At 42.1% G+C, this 12,135-nt stretch overlaps 1 protein-coding gene across 1 annotated transcript in view; it reads right to left on the bottom strand.

Annotated features, from left to right (window-relative positions):
- VPS53 (VPS53 subunit of GARP complex) overlaps nucleotides 1-12,135 on the bottom strand; it is a 64,220-nt gene that overhangs the window by 36,416 nt on the left and 15,669 nt on the right. Inside the window, exons 5-9 of the mRNA XM_036395171.2 lie at nucleotides 8,556-8,642; nucleotides 8,203-8,318; nucleotides 6,990-7,109; nucleotides 1,671-1,749; nucleotides 698-841 (exon numbers count right to left, since the gene is read on the bottom strand). Coding sequence (XP_036251064.1) covers nucleotides 698-841; nucleotides 1,671-1,749; nucleotides 6,990-7,109; nucleotides 8,203-8,318; nucleotides 8,556-8,642 — 546 coding nt within the window. The remainder of the gene's footprint in view (nucleotides 1-697; nucleotides 842-1,670; nucleotides 1,750-6,989; nucleotides 7,110-8,202; nucleotides 8,319-8,555; nucleotides 8,643-12,135) is intronic.

Genomic DNA, 12,135 nt, shown 5'->3' with positions numbered 1-12,135 from the left:
ATCCCAACTAAAATTCTTACAAGCTGAGCAGGATGGAATTTTCTCCCCACAGTAATTGTGTTTTCTGGTCAAAAAGTAGAAAGATTAATCAAGAAAACTTTGGTGGAAAAATGTTATTTAAACTTAGGCAGTTTAGCCTTTCTCTATTCTATGTCAAACATTTGAAATTGATAAAATACATTTTCATCTAAACGTGATTCTGGTCTGTGTGGGTTTTTTTTTTCCAAATTCAAGAAGGTTATGGTAAATTTTTACAAAGCTGTTAGTATCAGGACAGGAAGTTTAAAAAATAGCTATAATTTAATTAACTTTCTAGAAATCCCTCCCTCTCAGCTTCCTAAGCATGTTGGGGTATTTCTTGATTGTTTGGGAGGGGTGGTGTTGAGTTTTCAATTTTCAGATTTTCATTTTTCAACCTTTTGCAGGGTTGAAATAAAACTAACACAAATTTATTTTCTATATGTGGGAGAAAACATTTCTAGTGATGATCTGAGAAACTGAGGTCTAAGGTGGGAGGATCCTGGCAGAGATAACAGCAACTCCCAGCTCATCAGCCACTCCAGATCACACCCAGAATCAGTTTCCAAGCCCTTGGGATAAAAACTTTTCACCACAGGAACCTGTGGAAGTGAGAACTCTGGGAATGCCAGCAGAGCAAAATGTGAAATCCAAATGGAGCTTGCAAAGCTTCCCTTACATCTTGATTTTCCTGGAAAAGGACCAGATACTCTGAGAGGTGTTGTTTAATGAATTTCTTGATGATTTCCTGTTTGATCCTGGGATCCAGGACGTTGGCTACCAGGCAGGCATCACGTAGGACATTGCTGGGCCCACCAGTCCTCTGTCAAAATAAACAGGAAGAAAATGATTTCAGGTTAAATAAGTTGCATGGGTGATTGTAAATGCATCCAGGTTTATCCTATTCTATTATTCTCTTTTCTGCTGCTGCTCTTTATTTATTGCTGCATGAAAACTGAGCTGCTTCCATTTCACTGACCACGAAGCTGTTCCATGGTAAAGCCAGAAAATTTAGAAACTTTTTTTTTTAAAAAAAAAGCTGCTTTGGTGCTGCTTCTCACAGACACAGATTTGCCCTTCACCAACTGTTCCAAAAAGTCTCCTCATTTCTGTACTTGTCACTTGCATGAAGAAACCAGCAGAGCTGGTAGTTTGAAAGACAGAACTGGTGTTTTCTTGGAAGTAAATTCAAATTCACACCTACTCCCCTTACTGTTTGCAAATGTTTGGATGCACAGTGCTGGGGAAGCACAGCTGGTGCTTTAGCCCCAGCCCAGATTTGTATCTGTACTGAGTAAACCAGACACAAACTTGGTGGCACTGTGTCAACAGCCAGCCTGTGCTTGGCTTCCCCTGAACAAAACACTGATTTTTGTGACAAACAAATAACCAGGCACTGGGTGAGACCCCAAGGAAACCCCAGAGATGGATTATTGGGCATTCCCTGCCTGGCTGCAGGGATCTTGCAGGAGCTGGGTGCAGAGTGAAGGGAAGGGATGGCAGAAATCACCCTCTGCTTTCTAAAGAAACTCCTGAAACAGGCAGAGACCAAATCTAGAGGAAAAATGAGACTAAATCCAATAACACAATCATCCTGAAGAGTCTTCAGTGACACTTTTCAATGGGAGGAAGAGGGAAAGTGAGAACTTTACCTTTGTACCCTGGGAAGGAAAGGCTTCCTCGAAATCAGCCAGGATCTGCTGCCCCAACTCGTTCTGTGCTGCCTTCACCCTGAGGGGACACAGAAAGGGCTTTGGGGGGATCTCAAAAACCTCCCTGAAGGGTGGCTGGAACACCAGCAACTGCAGGAAGGTTTGTAAGGGATCAAAAGGATGCTGAAGAGAAAATATCCACACTCAGAAGGTCTGTGTGTCAAAACTGGGAGACTTTTTGCTCCCTGAATGACGATTCCTGAACCCTCAGCTGCAGCAGAACATGGTCTGGGTTCTCCTGCCCTGCTGCCATTTAATATTTCAATAAGGGGCAGTTAATCAGCTATTTGAAAGGCCTTTAATGCCAGTGTGAACTACACTGAAATTCATTTCTGTTGCCCACATTTCAACAGAAATATGTTTCCAACATGTAAAAAGCTTCACAATGTCTCAATCTCCACCATGAACCTTTCACAGCTCCAGGTGTACTGATCCACTTCTAAATGAATACAGCTGGCAGCAGTTTTATCCTATAAATTCTCGGTGTCTCAGAGAAGCACAAAAGAGCAAAAGGTATGAAATGGGAGTAGAATAAACCACAACCTTGCTCCTTATTTGGCTGAGAGAATAAAGCTTCCAATTTCCAGAAATAAAAGTCAATGCAGCTTAATTGATACTTCTAGGGAAATGGAAATGCCTACACACACTAGAAAGTGCCAAAGCAAACAGTGAGGCACTTCTATCCCTCTGCAGCCCTTGAATTCTTCCATCAGTTTTTATTATACTGGAAAGGCTTTCAGGTCTGAACTGATCACTCAAACAGTGGATTTTTCCACTGAGATTGATACTTTAGCAAGACTGGCGACATTTACTGTTGTGAAAATGTTTGTTCAGACTGTGGGCAGAAGACTTGGGAATTTTTTTTGTGCTTGTTTAAGACTCTTCAACCTTATCAAGGAATGATCTGCTTCTTTAATCTTCCCATTCGAGTTCCATTAGTAGGAAAAACCCACGAGATGATCTGACAGTGCTGGATTCTTTCCTGGTGCCAAGTGCAGAAAATTCCAGCCCTTTAAAACTGATGGCTGAAATATAAATTTATATCTGTGATTTAACTGGATGTACGACCTGCCTTCCTCAGGATTTATTTATGGGGATTTTGTTGGAAAAGCTTCCTGCCTGCAGTGTCAAAAGTAATTCTCACATAAGCTCTCTGCTTCACAGGAATGTTCAGAGAGTCCTCTACTCTTCCAGGTAAAGACATCCAGTTAACAGCTTCATAAGTGGGAAACAAAATGTTGAAATCTAATTCACTAATATGTTGAAATAGGAGTGGGGAATTTAATCAGTAAGGAGGAAGCCACAGCTACAGGTTTACTCCTGCTTAAATTCTACAAGAAAGCACTTGATAAATGATGTGAGAAAGCATCACAGAAACAAACCTTTCATTCTCCAGGAAAAGAAGAGGGAAAAAAAAAAAAAAAAAGACACTGAAAACAGACTGAATTTTTTTATCTTCTAAATAATCCAGAAACAAGAAGTGTGTGGAATTAGGAGTCACAGAAATTAGTGAGTTTGTATGAACAACTGGAAGCTATTAGCAGAGATACTTCTTTCCTTCTGAGTGGCTGTGGGGACCTTTCTGTTTGACAACAGCTGCAGTGCAGCACAGTGGAGGCACTGAAAAGAGCAGCAGCCAGATGCCTAAAGACTCAACAAATTTAAAAGAGCCTCTGTCAAGCAGTTAAAAGCCCTGTCCACAAGCTTTGTTGTTTTGGGCTCTGATTCAGGAAAGTACTTAAGGATAATCTTAATGGGGATTCTCATATCCTTAAATTAAGAAACTTGCAGGAATGCCTTGCTCAAGTGGGATGTTAAAAATATGTATTTTTTAAAAATAGGTCCTGTATAAAAATCTCTCAAAAGCAGGCAGGGAGAACAAGTTTGAAGATCTTTTTTTTTTTTCTTTCATATTTTCTAAGAGAGAGACAGGGCAGAGCCAAAGTTGAGGTGTGAGCAAGGACAGGGAGCCCCAGTGCCCTCCCAGTAAAATTCATTTTTTATATAACCACACACACAGAAACACTCAATTATTTTCACAATCATGAAAACACAGCCAGAAGCAAGAAAACCTTTCTGCTACCTCTTTAGAGCTCAACTGCCTTAGGCAGAGCACAAGGGGGGCACTTGCTTCAGCCACTGGAGATTATTGCCCCTGTGGAAAGCTGTCAGCTTTGCAATAATTCAGAATATTCTCCACGCAGTGGAAACTGCAGCCATAAAAGCCTGGACATTCAACCCTGCACATGCCTGAGGGTGTGTGGGGAACCACTTCACCAGGTGAGCTGGCTCAGCAAGCCCAGATAAGAGATTTAGGATCCCTCAGAGCCTCAGTGGGTTTGATAAGGGTCTCCTTCCCTGGGTAGGTTCCCCCAGAAATGTGCTGGGATATCCCAGCAGCCATCCCACACAGCAGGGAATTGCCTTTTCCTGGGGCTGCCAAACCCTCTGGTTATCCAGCTATTAATGATTTCTGTTTCTCTGACTTCTGTTTTATTATTAGTGGCTTTTTGTTCTCTGTTTCCCCTGCCTTCAAAAAATAAAAACAAGAAAACCCACTGCTATGTTTCAAATGACATTCAATTACTAGAAACCACAATTCCTTTAGCCAAAGCTACCAGAAATCTTAAACCAAGCCTGGCAGCTTGCTGAGATAAAAAGAGGCTGAGCCAGCCTGTTTTCCTGTGGCAAACTTATAATTATCTTTCTCCTAAATACTTTCCAGGCTTTTTTCCACTATCTGCTAGGCCTGCAGGACCATTTTTTCTGGGTGGGTTTGGGACCACTAATTGTACCTCCCTCCACAGACAGAAAACAGCAGAGGATTGAGAGATAAGAAAATATTCCTGTTTACTACGACAGCTACCAATGCACTGCCTTAGAAATTGCTTTAGGAACACTCTTAGGAAAATATTTACATTTGGCTATGAACTGTGACATTTTTACATCAATACTCAACAGGATCAGCACAAGAAAAGCCATCTAATTGAGAGTTCAGTCCAGGTTTCCAATGAATCCTTACAGTGGGATTTTGGCTTGGTTGTTTTCAAAGGGACAGAACAGGTGGAAAACAACATTAAAAACACATCATTACTTCTCACAGCATCCAGGAGCAGCAACCCAAATTGGATACCCCATGACAAAGAGCACATCCAACAGCACCAAGCAGGCACTTCTCCTTCCCATGGTTTCCCATTCAGACTTGGCTTCACTCCATTCACACCACGAAAAAAGAGGCTTTTTATTTCAGAAAGCAACAGAATCTGCTCCTTGAGCAGTGGATATAAAGGGCTTATTGTATATAACAGACATTGGTTACTGTCACAGGTCTGTGCCAACATCTACTAAAGCATTTCTTGCCTTCCCCACCATCCTAGAGGTTTCACTTGTACCCTTAAAACAAATCCATGAGATATCAAACCCCAGCAATTTCACAGCCTAAAAATACCCCTGCAAGAAGCCAGGCAAACTTCCTCTGATGTTTCAGGAATCACAAAAGGATTTCCAAGCAAAAGAGAGAGAACAGTCAACTCCAAACCAGGCCCTAACACACAGCCATGGAGTCAAGCTCCAAGAGCAGAATGATGGTGCCATGGACCTCCCTGCAGGAATTTTCTGCCTGGATGTGGAGCAGTGAGGAGCTCCCAGCAGCGCCCCAGAGCAGCTCCTTTCACCCCACAGCAGCCTCCTCTATCACTACCAGATGGTGCAGCTCTCTCTGTATAAACACTGGAAGGAAAACCCTGCCGAGGCAATGCTAAAAATAGGAGGAACAGACTTTCCTGAGCTTTTCAGATCCTTATCTTGAAGGGAGAATAAAACAACAAGAAGTTTTCCTCCATGTCCTTGCTGGCGTGACTCGAAACCACCCTGACTTTTAGCAGGAGCCTGAATTGGTTTCTGTAACAATCAGCAACTACAAAAGTATTAAATAATCATCCAGCAGAAAGGGAAAACCAGCCAGGATTCTAGAGCAAGGCTTAAATCATATTTGGCCTTTAAATGGCCAATGACAGCAGGTTTCTGCCCAAAGGGCATTACCACTGCAAGCAATCTCTGAGCACAAGGTTGGAATAGACAACAGCCTCAACTCAGAAAAGCACTGACATATGTTTACATTTCCTTGATGTTCATGTTCATTTAAGCAAATGCTTATGGTCAAATGCTTTGTTAAACAAGGCCCCATCCCTTCTCTAGATTTAGAGTGGATTTTTCTTCTGCTCTGTTTCATGGATTCCATCTGTGTTTTCTGGAAGAGGTGTCTGTACCATAAAGAAAGTCCAACAGATTTACATGAAAACATTACAAACAAATCATTCAAACTCTGTTTCCATCACTAAACAACACAGGGAGCCAGCTGCTGTCTTAGCAAAGGAAGGCACAAAAAATAAATTAATGACTGTGCCTGGAAGACTCCTTTGAGTACCTCAGTACTGATCAAAGTCATCTCAGGCAGGGACAACACAAGGGAGGACCTTGTTCCCTGAAATCCCAGCTGTCACATCCCAAATGAAGCCAAGACTGACGAGAAACGGTGGCTTAGAGACCACTGAGCCTTCACCTGCTACTGCTGAGGGTGGTGGGGACTTGCACCAAACCTCACCAAATCAGTGTAACTCCAGTTCAGAAAATCAAAACTGTACAAGCCCAGCAGCAGATTTACTGCAAGCCTCAAATCTCAGCAGAATTGGGCAATGGGAGCAGGTTTTGGCAGAAGAAACTTCAGGTGCTCAGAATAACCAAGTTTGGGAAAGGCAGAAGGAGAAATCCTGCCTGTCCAAGGCCTGGGGCTCTGCACAGCAGCACTGAGGATCCTGCTGAGGCACAAAGGGGCACAGACACCAATGTGTCACCACAGGCAGGGACAGATTTGTGCCTCAGGCCAGGCTGCTGAGCTCCATCACTGAGCTGAACAGAGCAGGAGAGAGCATCACCTCAGGGCTCACCACAAACACCTGCATGTGGCCATCACACACAACAACCTGCACTTCCACAGGCTCCTCCAGGCGAGGAAATGAAAAGCCAGTCAGTAAAAAGCACAGAGTGAGTTAAATTCACACTAATTACTGCTACTGAACAGAATGGGCTGCTCCAGATTTGAGCAAACTCTGTCCAGTTTTAAGCTGTTTGTTTTGGCTGTAAGGAAGCTCCAAGGACCATGTCCAAGCTTCACATCCTTGAGACTCTGAACCTGCCTAAGACATTTCCTACCCTTCCTCCCCAGCAGGAAAGGGAGTGCTCAGGGTTTGAACCTTTTACCTTTCAGAGAGCTGTCGAATCTGAGGGATCCCCATGTATTTGTTGAAGTGCTCCAACACATTCACCACACCTTGCAGAAGGTTGGCAACTTCCCCATATTGTCTCCTCCTGGTCATAGCCCTGCAGAGGAAATTAAAGATTTACAAAGGCAGATGCAATGAAAATCCTGGGTGGTAATTCCACAGGTTACTTCATCCCCACTGGGTCACATTGGTCCCTACTGACATTTATTTTTCTAAAACACACAGCTCTTCATTAACATTCCAACGCTGCATTAAAATTTCACTTAAGCGACGCTAAAATAAACCAATCTGGCACAAATCTAACAATGCCTCAAAAAAACCCATAAATGTCAAAGCAACACTTGGCAAAGAACATGTAAACTACTGAATGCATCCACTTCTCAGTATGGGTCTGGAGGCAGTAAATGTTATTTCACTGTAATGACCTGAGTGAAGCCATTCGTCATCACACACAAAGTGTGAGTTAAAGCTTCTCTGGAGGAGAAGGATGCTGAAAAGCCATTAGCCTTGACTTCTCTGTTAATAACTTTCACAGGGAACTGACAGGGAAAAAAAAAAAAAAGAAAATCAAGTTAATTTATTTTTATATCATCCTTTAGGATCATTCCAGTGGAGACAGCAGGCTAAGTAAAATTTAATTCTCACCATTTCACGACCCAGCGTTCGTGCGGGATTTGCTACAAACCAAGAACAGGCTGTGCAATTTCACAGATGCAACATGTAAAAAAACCTGTATTTTCCTAAATTGTGTGTGCCTCAAGCATATTAAAAAAAACAAAAATTACTATTAGAAATATTTAACCCCCAATTTACACACGGTACAAGCTGCAAGGTTTCCTTAAACTCATGCTAGAATGAAAATTAGAGTCGACCTTTACCAAAACTCATTGCAGTTTTAGATACAAGAGTGACAAAAATCCTCCCAAATTCCCAAGAGCACATCCCTAATGATGATTCCTTAACGAAGCCAGACTCATTCCTTATCACCAAGAATCAACAGAGCAATACAAGCAATCAGTGCTGCAAATTATTAAATGCAACAACACAGGCTGGGGGTCACTCAGAGCAACACAGATCTGCCAGCAGAAATCCAGACCTGGGAGCAAAATTCCCTCCAAAAAACCAGGCAGGCTGTGCCAGACTCATAGAGAACACTGCACAAACTTCACATCAAGAATTCCCAGACTTACTCCAGGGAATCCACCCCCCCTGCCAGCATGTGGAGGTGGTTGAGGGTGGTGATGGAGGTGGTCAGGTGACGTTTGGCATGGTCCAGCTGCTTGATATCCCTGGTGATTTCCTTCACCTGGGGAATGAAAAAGGATTCTGGTTGAATATCAAGCCCCAGCAATGGAATTTTCAGGAGATAAGAAGCCACTCTCTCCTCTTTGGGACTGCAGAGGTGTCAGCTCAGCAGCCCTGTGAACACCACAGGTTCAACACAGGAAATTACCAACCAGCCAGGACCAAGGACAAAAATGTTACTGCCAGGAAAAGTCAGTGTCCCTTCCCTTTCAAAGGCCAGAAAGAAAGTGCTGCTCACCATTTGTTCAGATTTTTCAGCCTTGTCTTTAATATCCTTAATTTTACCAAAGAGCTGTTGAATGGCTTTCTGGGCTTCTTCCAGGGCCTGGAAAAGAAACAAGGTCAGAGTGGAAAGAAAATCTGCATTCAGTTTTCACCTTTCTAAGAAATACACAGTTGCTCTTAACACTCTCTGGGGCTGGGGCACTGGAGGGGAGCAGATTTCTTACAAAGAAAATACCAGCAGCACAACAAAAGTCAATGTACCACGTTGGAATATTGAACCTGAGTGGGCCAGGGTTTCAGAATCCATTTTACAATAATGATCTGGCAAAATTTCATCAAGATATTTTATGAAAGCAGCTCTTTAAGGTTACTGGAATATATTTTGACATACTAAGTGTGGAAAAATCGGTAGAACTTGCTCCTGATCAACACATATTTAGAGCAGAAAAATGAAACCTCCACAAGACCTCCATGCTCATCATTAATTATAAATAAAAACCACACATATAGAACACTGAGTGCTTGCACAAACCCCTTGCTGAATTAACAGGACATTATCCTGGTGGAAAACATGATGCTGATTCCTTTGGAATGGGCAGCTCAGCCTCCCACACACCTGCAGGAGGAATGGCTCTTTCTAAGCACAGGTAAAGAGGTGGAGCCCAGGAAACGGCTCTCACCATTTAACAGGATTAAAAAATATTTTTAATATTTAAAATAGGATTTTAATGCTATTTTCTTGGGGCACCTGGTCCTTTTTATTTATCCAACCATGGCCCAGCCTGAGCTCACAGCAGCAGCGTGAAGCACATGTGGATGCAGTGAGGGAAGCCACACGTCCAAAATCCAAAATCCAGAATCACATGGCCAAAATCTGCCTTCTGCAGTAATTCTACACGTTCTGCCTTCCCAGCCTGATAACATTTCCAGCTCCAGCTCCACTTTGTTGCCTGCTGTTAAGTGGGCTTCTATCCCTCTGCTTTTATGTCCAGTCCCATGACCAAGGTTACAGCACAAGCTACAAGTTCCTTCAGCAAATAAATTTAACACATCTTCATTTGGAAATGGATGAGGAAACTATCTGCCAGGAGCTTTTTGCTGGAATATAGCTGGGTTATAATAAAAGCATAAAAGCTGGAGATGGTTCATAATTCATTTTCCAGAGGGGGTGGGGGAAGAAAAGTCTCCTCTGAAAAATTTTCTGAATCATGTGAAAGTTAACACTTTCTGGATTGGTGTCACAGATGTTCACTGAGGGACATGAACACACAGAAATGTGCTGCAGGGTGGCTGTGCCAGGGCTGAACAGCCCCCAGCAGCCTCTCCAACTCTTTTGAGAATTAAATTTCCTCCTCCATTTAAAGGCTTGTGGATTAAGTGCAAAGCAAAGGAGCAAAGAATGCTCTTTTCGACATATTTAGCTCTGTCTCTGTGCTCAGGCCCGCAACACATTACTCTGTAATGTAATTAATAATTAATAATTAAATTATTAAGCAAGCAGCAACTGTTTTGTATGGCCTGAGCTTTGGATAGGTCTGTATAAAATTCAAGATTCAGCCTGAAATTCTTCACAGATGCCAATTACTGTCTCCCTTTGCTTCAGCACTAACAGCAAATGCTGATTTTTCTGCACAGTCCCAGGAATTCAGAGCTTCTTCAAAAGAACCTATTTCTCTAATGGTGAAATTTAATGATTGTGATTAAAAAGAGGCTTTACAGGAAAGTGGGTGAAGAACAAGTTCCTGCTGCTCAGTGGAAAGCAGCACACTCAGGGTGGGCAAAATCCCCACCTAAAAACTGCCCCTGGAACACTGAGCTGAGAAAAAATGGGATTTTGTCCCTGAAAACTGCCAAAAATGAGGCAAACTGGTGTCATCACCTGGTCCTGACACTTTCACCTCCTAAAAAACTCTGGAAAAACACAAATGAGACAATGTGTGCTCTGCCCCATCTGATGAATTAAAGAATTGTGGTCTCCTGCTGCTGAGAGAAATGTGGCTGGGATGGGGGAGACACCAAACAGCAGCTGCTCTTCTGTCCTGCATCACATCCCTCAGAAAAGGGAAAACATTTCCATAACTGCGAAAAAATTAATAAAAAAACAGGCAGGGAGCTCAGCTGCAAACTTGAGTAAATCAGAATTGCTCATCAACACTTGTTTCATTCCTTAAAACTTTCTTCCAAATATTTGCTTGGACATTAAGACATAAATCTTTATCTATTCTCCTTAGAAAAAGAGCTGCATATTCCTTACATGAGTCAGAACGCACCAATTTATTATATAATCTATATATATTTCTATAATGAATATATCATCTGTATAATTTACATTTAGAGATGAAAACATTCCTTCAAACATTTGCTGAAAGTAACAATGTGGGAAAATCTATTTTTTTAAACTCAGGAGGGCTCTGTCAGACAGATCTGTGAAGTTCAGAACTGGATAAAAAATGTTATTTCATGCATGTGTACCATTAAAAAAATCCCAGAAGACAGTTTAAAGAAATCAATTAAACTCTTTTTGCTGTACACTCTAACTATAGCATCTGAGAGTAAAATACTGTGTGTAGAGGAAACAAATAAAGAAAATTAACCAATAATAGAGAAAATTAACCAACAAATAAAGAAAATTAGCCAATAAACAAATAAAGAAAATTAACCAATAATGAAAGAAAACCATCACCTTCCCAATTACTATAAACACAGAGTAAAGCAAATAGAAAAACAAATTTCAAATACAAGAAAACACCTCATCTTTGATAAATAGTGTTATTAGGGGATAAGAAACCAACATCTAGGGCATGAAAGTAGGTCTAATTGCTCAAGGTGCAATACAGAAGTTTATTAATGTAACTAATGACTGTTCTTTCAGCTGTAAAAAGAGAGGGGAAACCACAGCCACGCTGAAGGAAAAAATGCATTTCCCTTCACACTCTGCTCCTGCTACAACAGTGAATCGTGAATTTTAAAAGCATTTTCTTCCTGCTTTTGTTACTACTTTATTAATAGGTTTCTTTTGGACAGAAATTCTAGGGAAAAACAGTATCAGGAGGCCAGGAATTGCTTTTATTGCAGTCTGGTTGCCATGATGGATGACAGGCAGTGCTCTCCCAGCTGTGCCCCAGCACTGCCTTCACCTTGCCTTGCTCATTGATTGCTTTCCTCACCAGTGCAACTGGGAAACATGGAAATGCACACACCCCAAACAGCAACCAGGAGGGAAGTTATTGCATTTCCTGCCCTCCACCAGCAGTTCATTCTGGGGGCAGAGGAGCAGGAAGAAATAAAAGAGACTGGAGACATCATCTGTTGTGGTTATACGAAACGAGGATGTTGAAAACAAGGTTGTGACACACTGGAAAAACACCATATGACTCTAATCAACAGCTGAGCCTGCAAGCTACAATTAACCCATCAGAATTATTTATTCAACTTTGTGCAACCTCTGAGTGCCAGCACCAGCTGAGAACCACGGTGGGGATGGAGAGGGCTCGGCTGGGAGGCAGAGCCAGGGGTGTCCGAGTTTTTCCCTAATGTTTGAGCCCAGGCTCCCCAACTGCTCTGAGCAGTGGAAATTTAGCAAAGAGCAGCTA

Source organism: Molothrus ater, chromosome 21, assembly GCF_012460135.2.
Source record: "Molothrus ater isolate BHLD 08-10-18 breed brown headed cowbird chromosome 21, BPBGC_Mater_1.1, whole genome shotgun sequence".
Taxonomy (NCBI): domain Eukaryota; kingdom Metazoa; phylum Chordata; class Aves; order Passeriformes; family Icteridae; genus Molothrus; species Molothrus ater.
The sequence above is the reverse complement of the archived record's forward strand: the minus strand, read 5'-3'. Positions and strand labels throughout refer to the sequence as shown.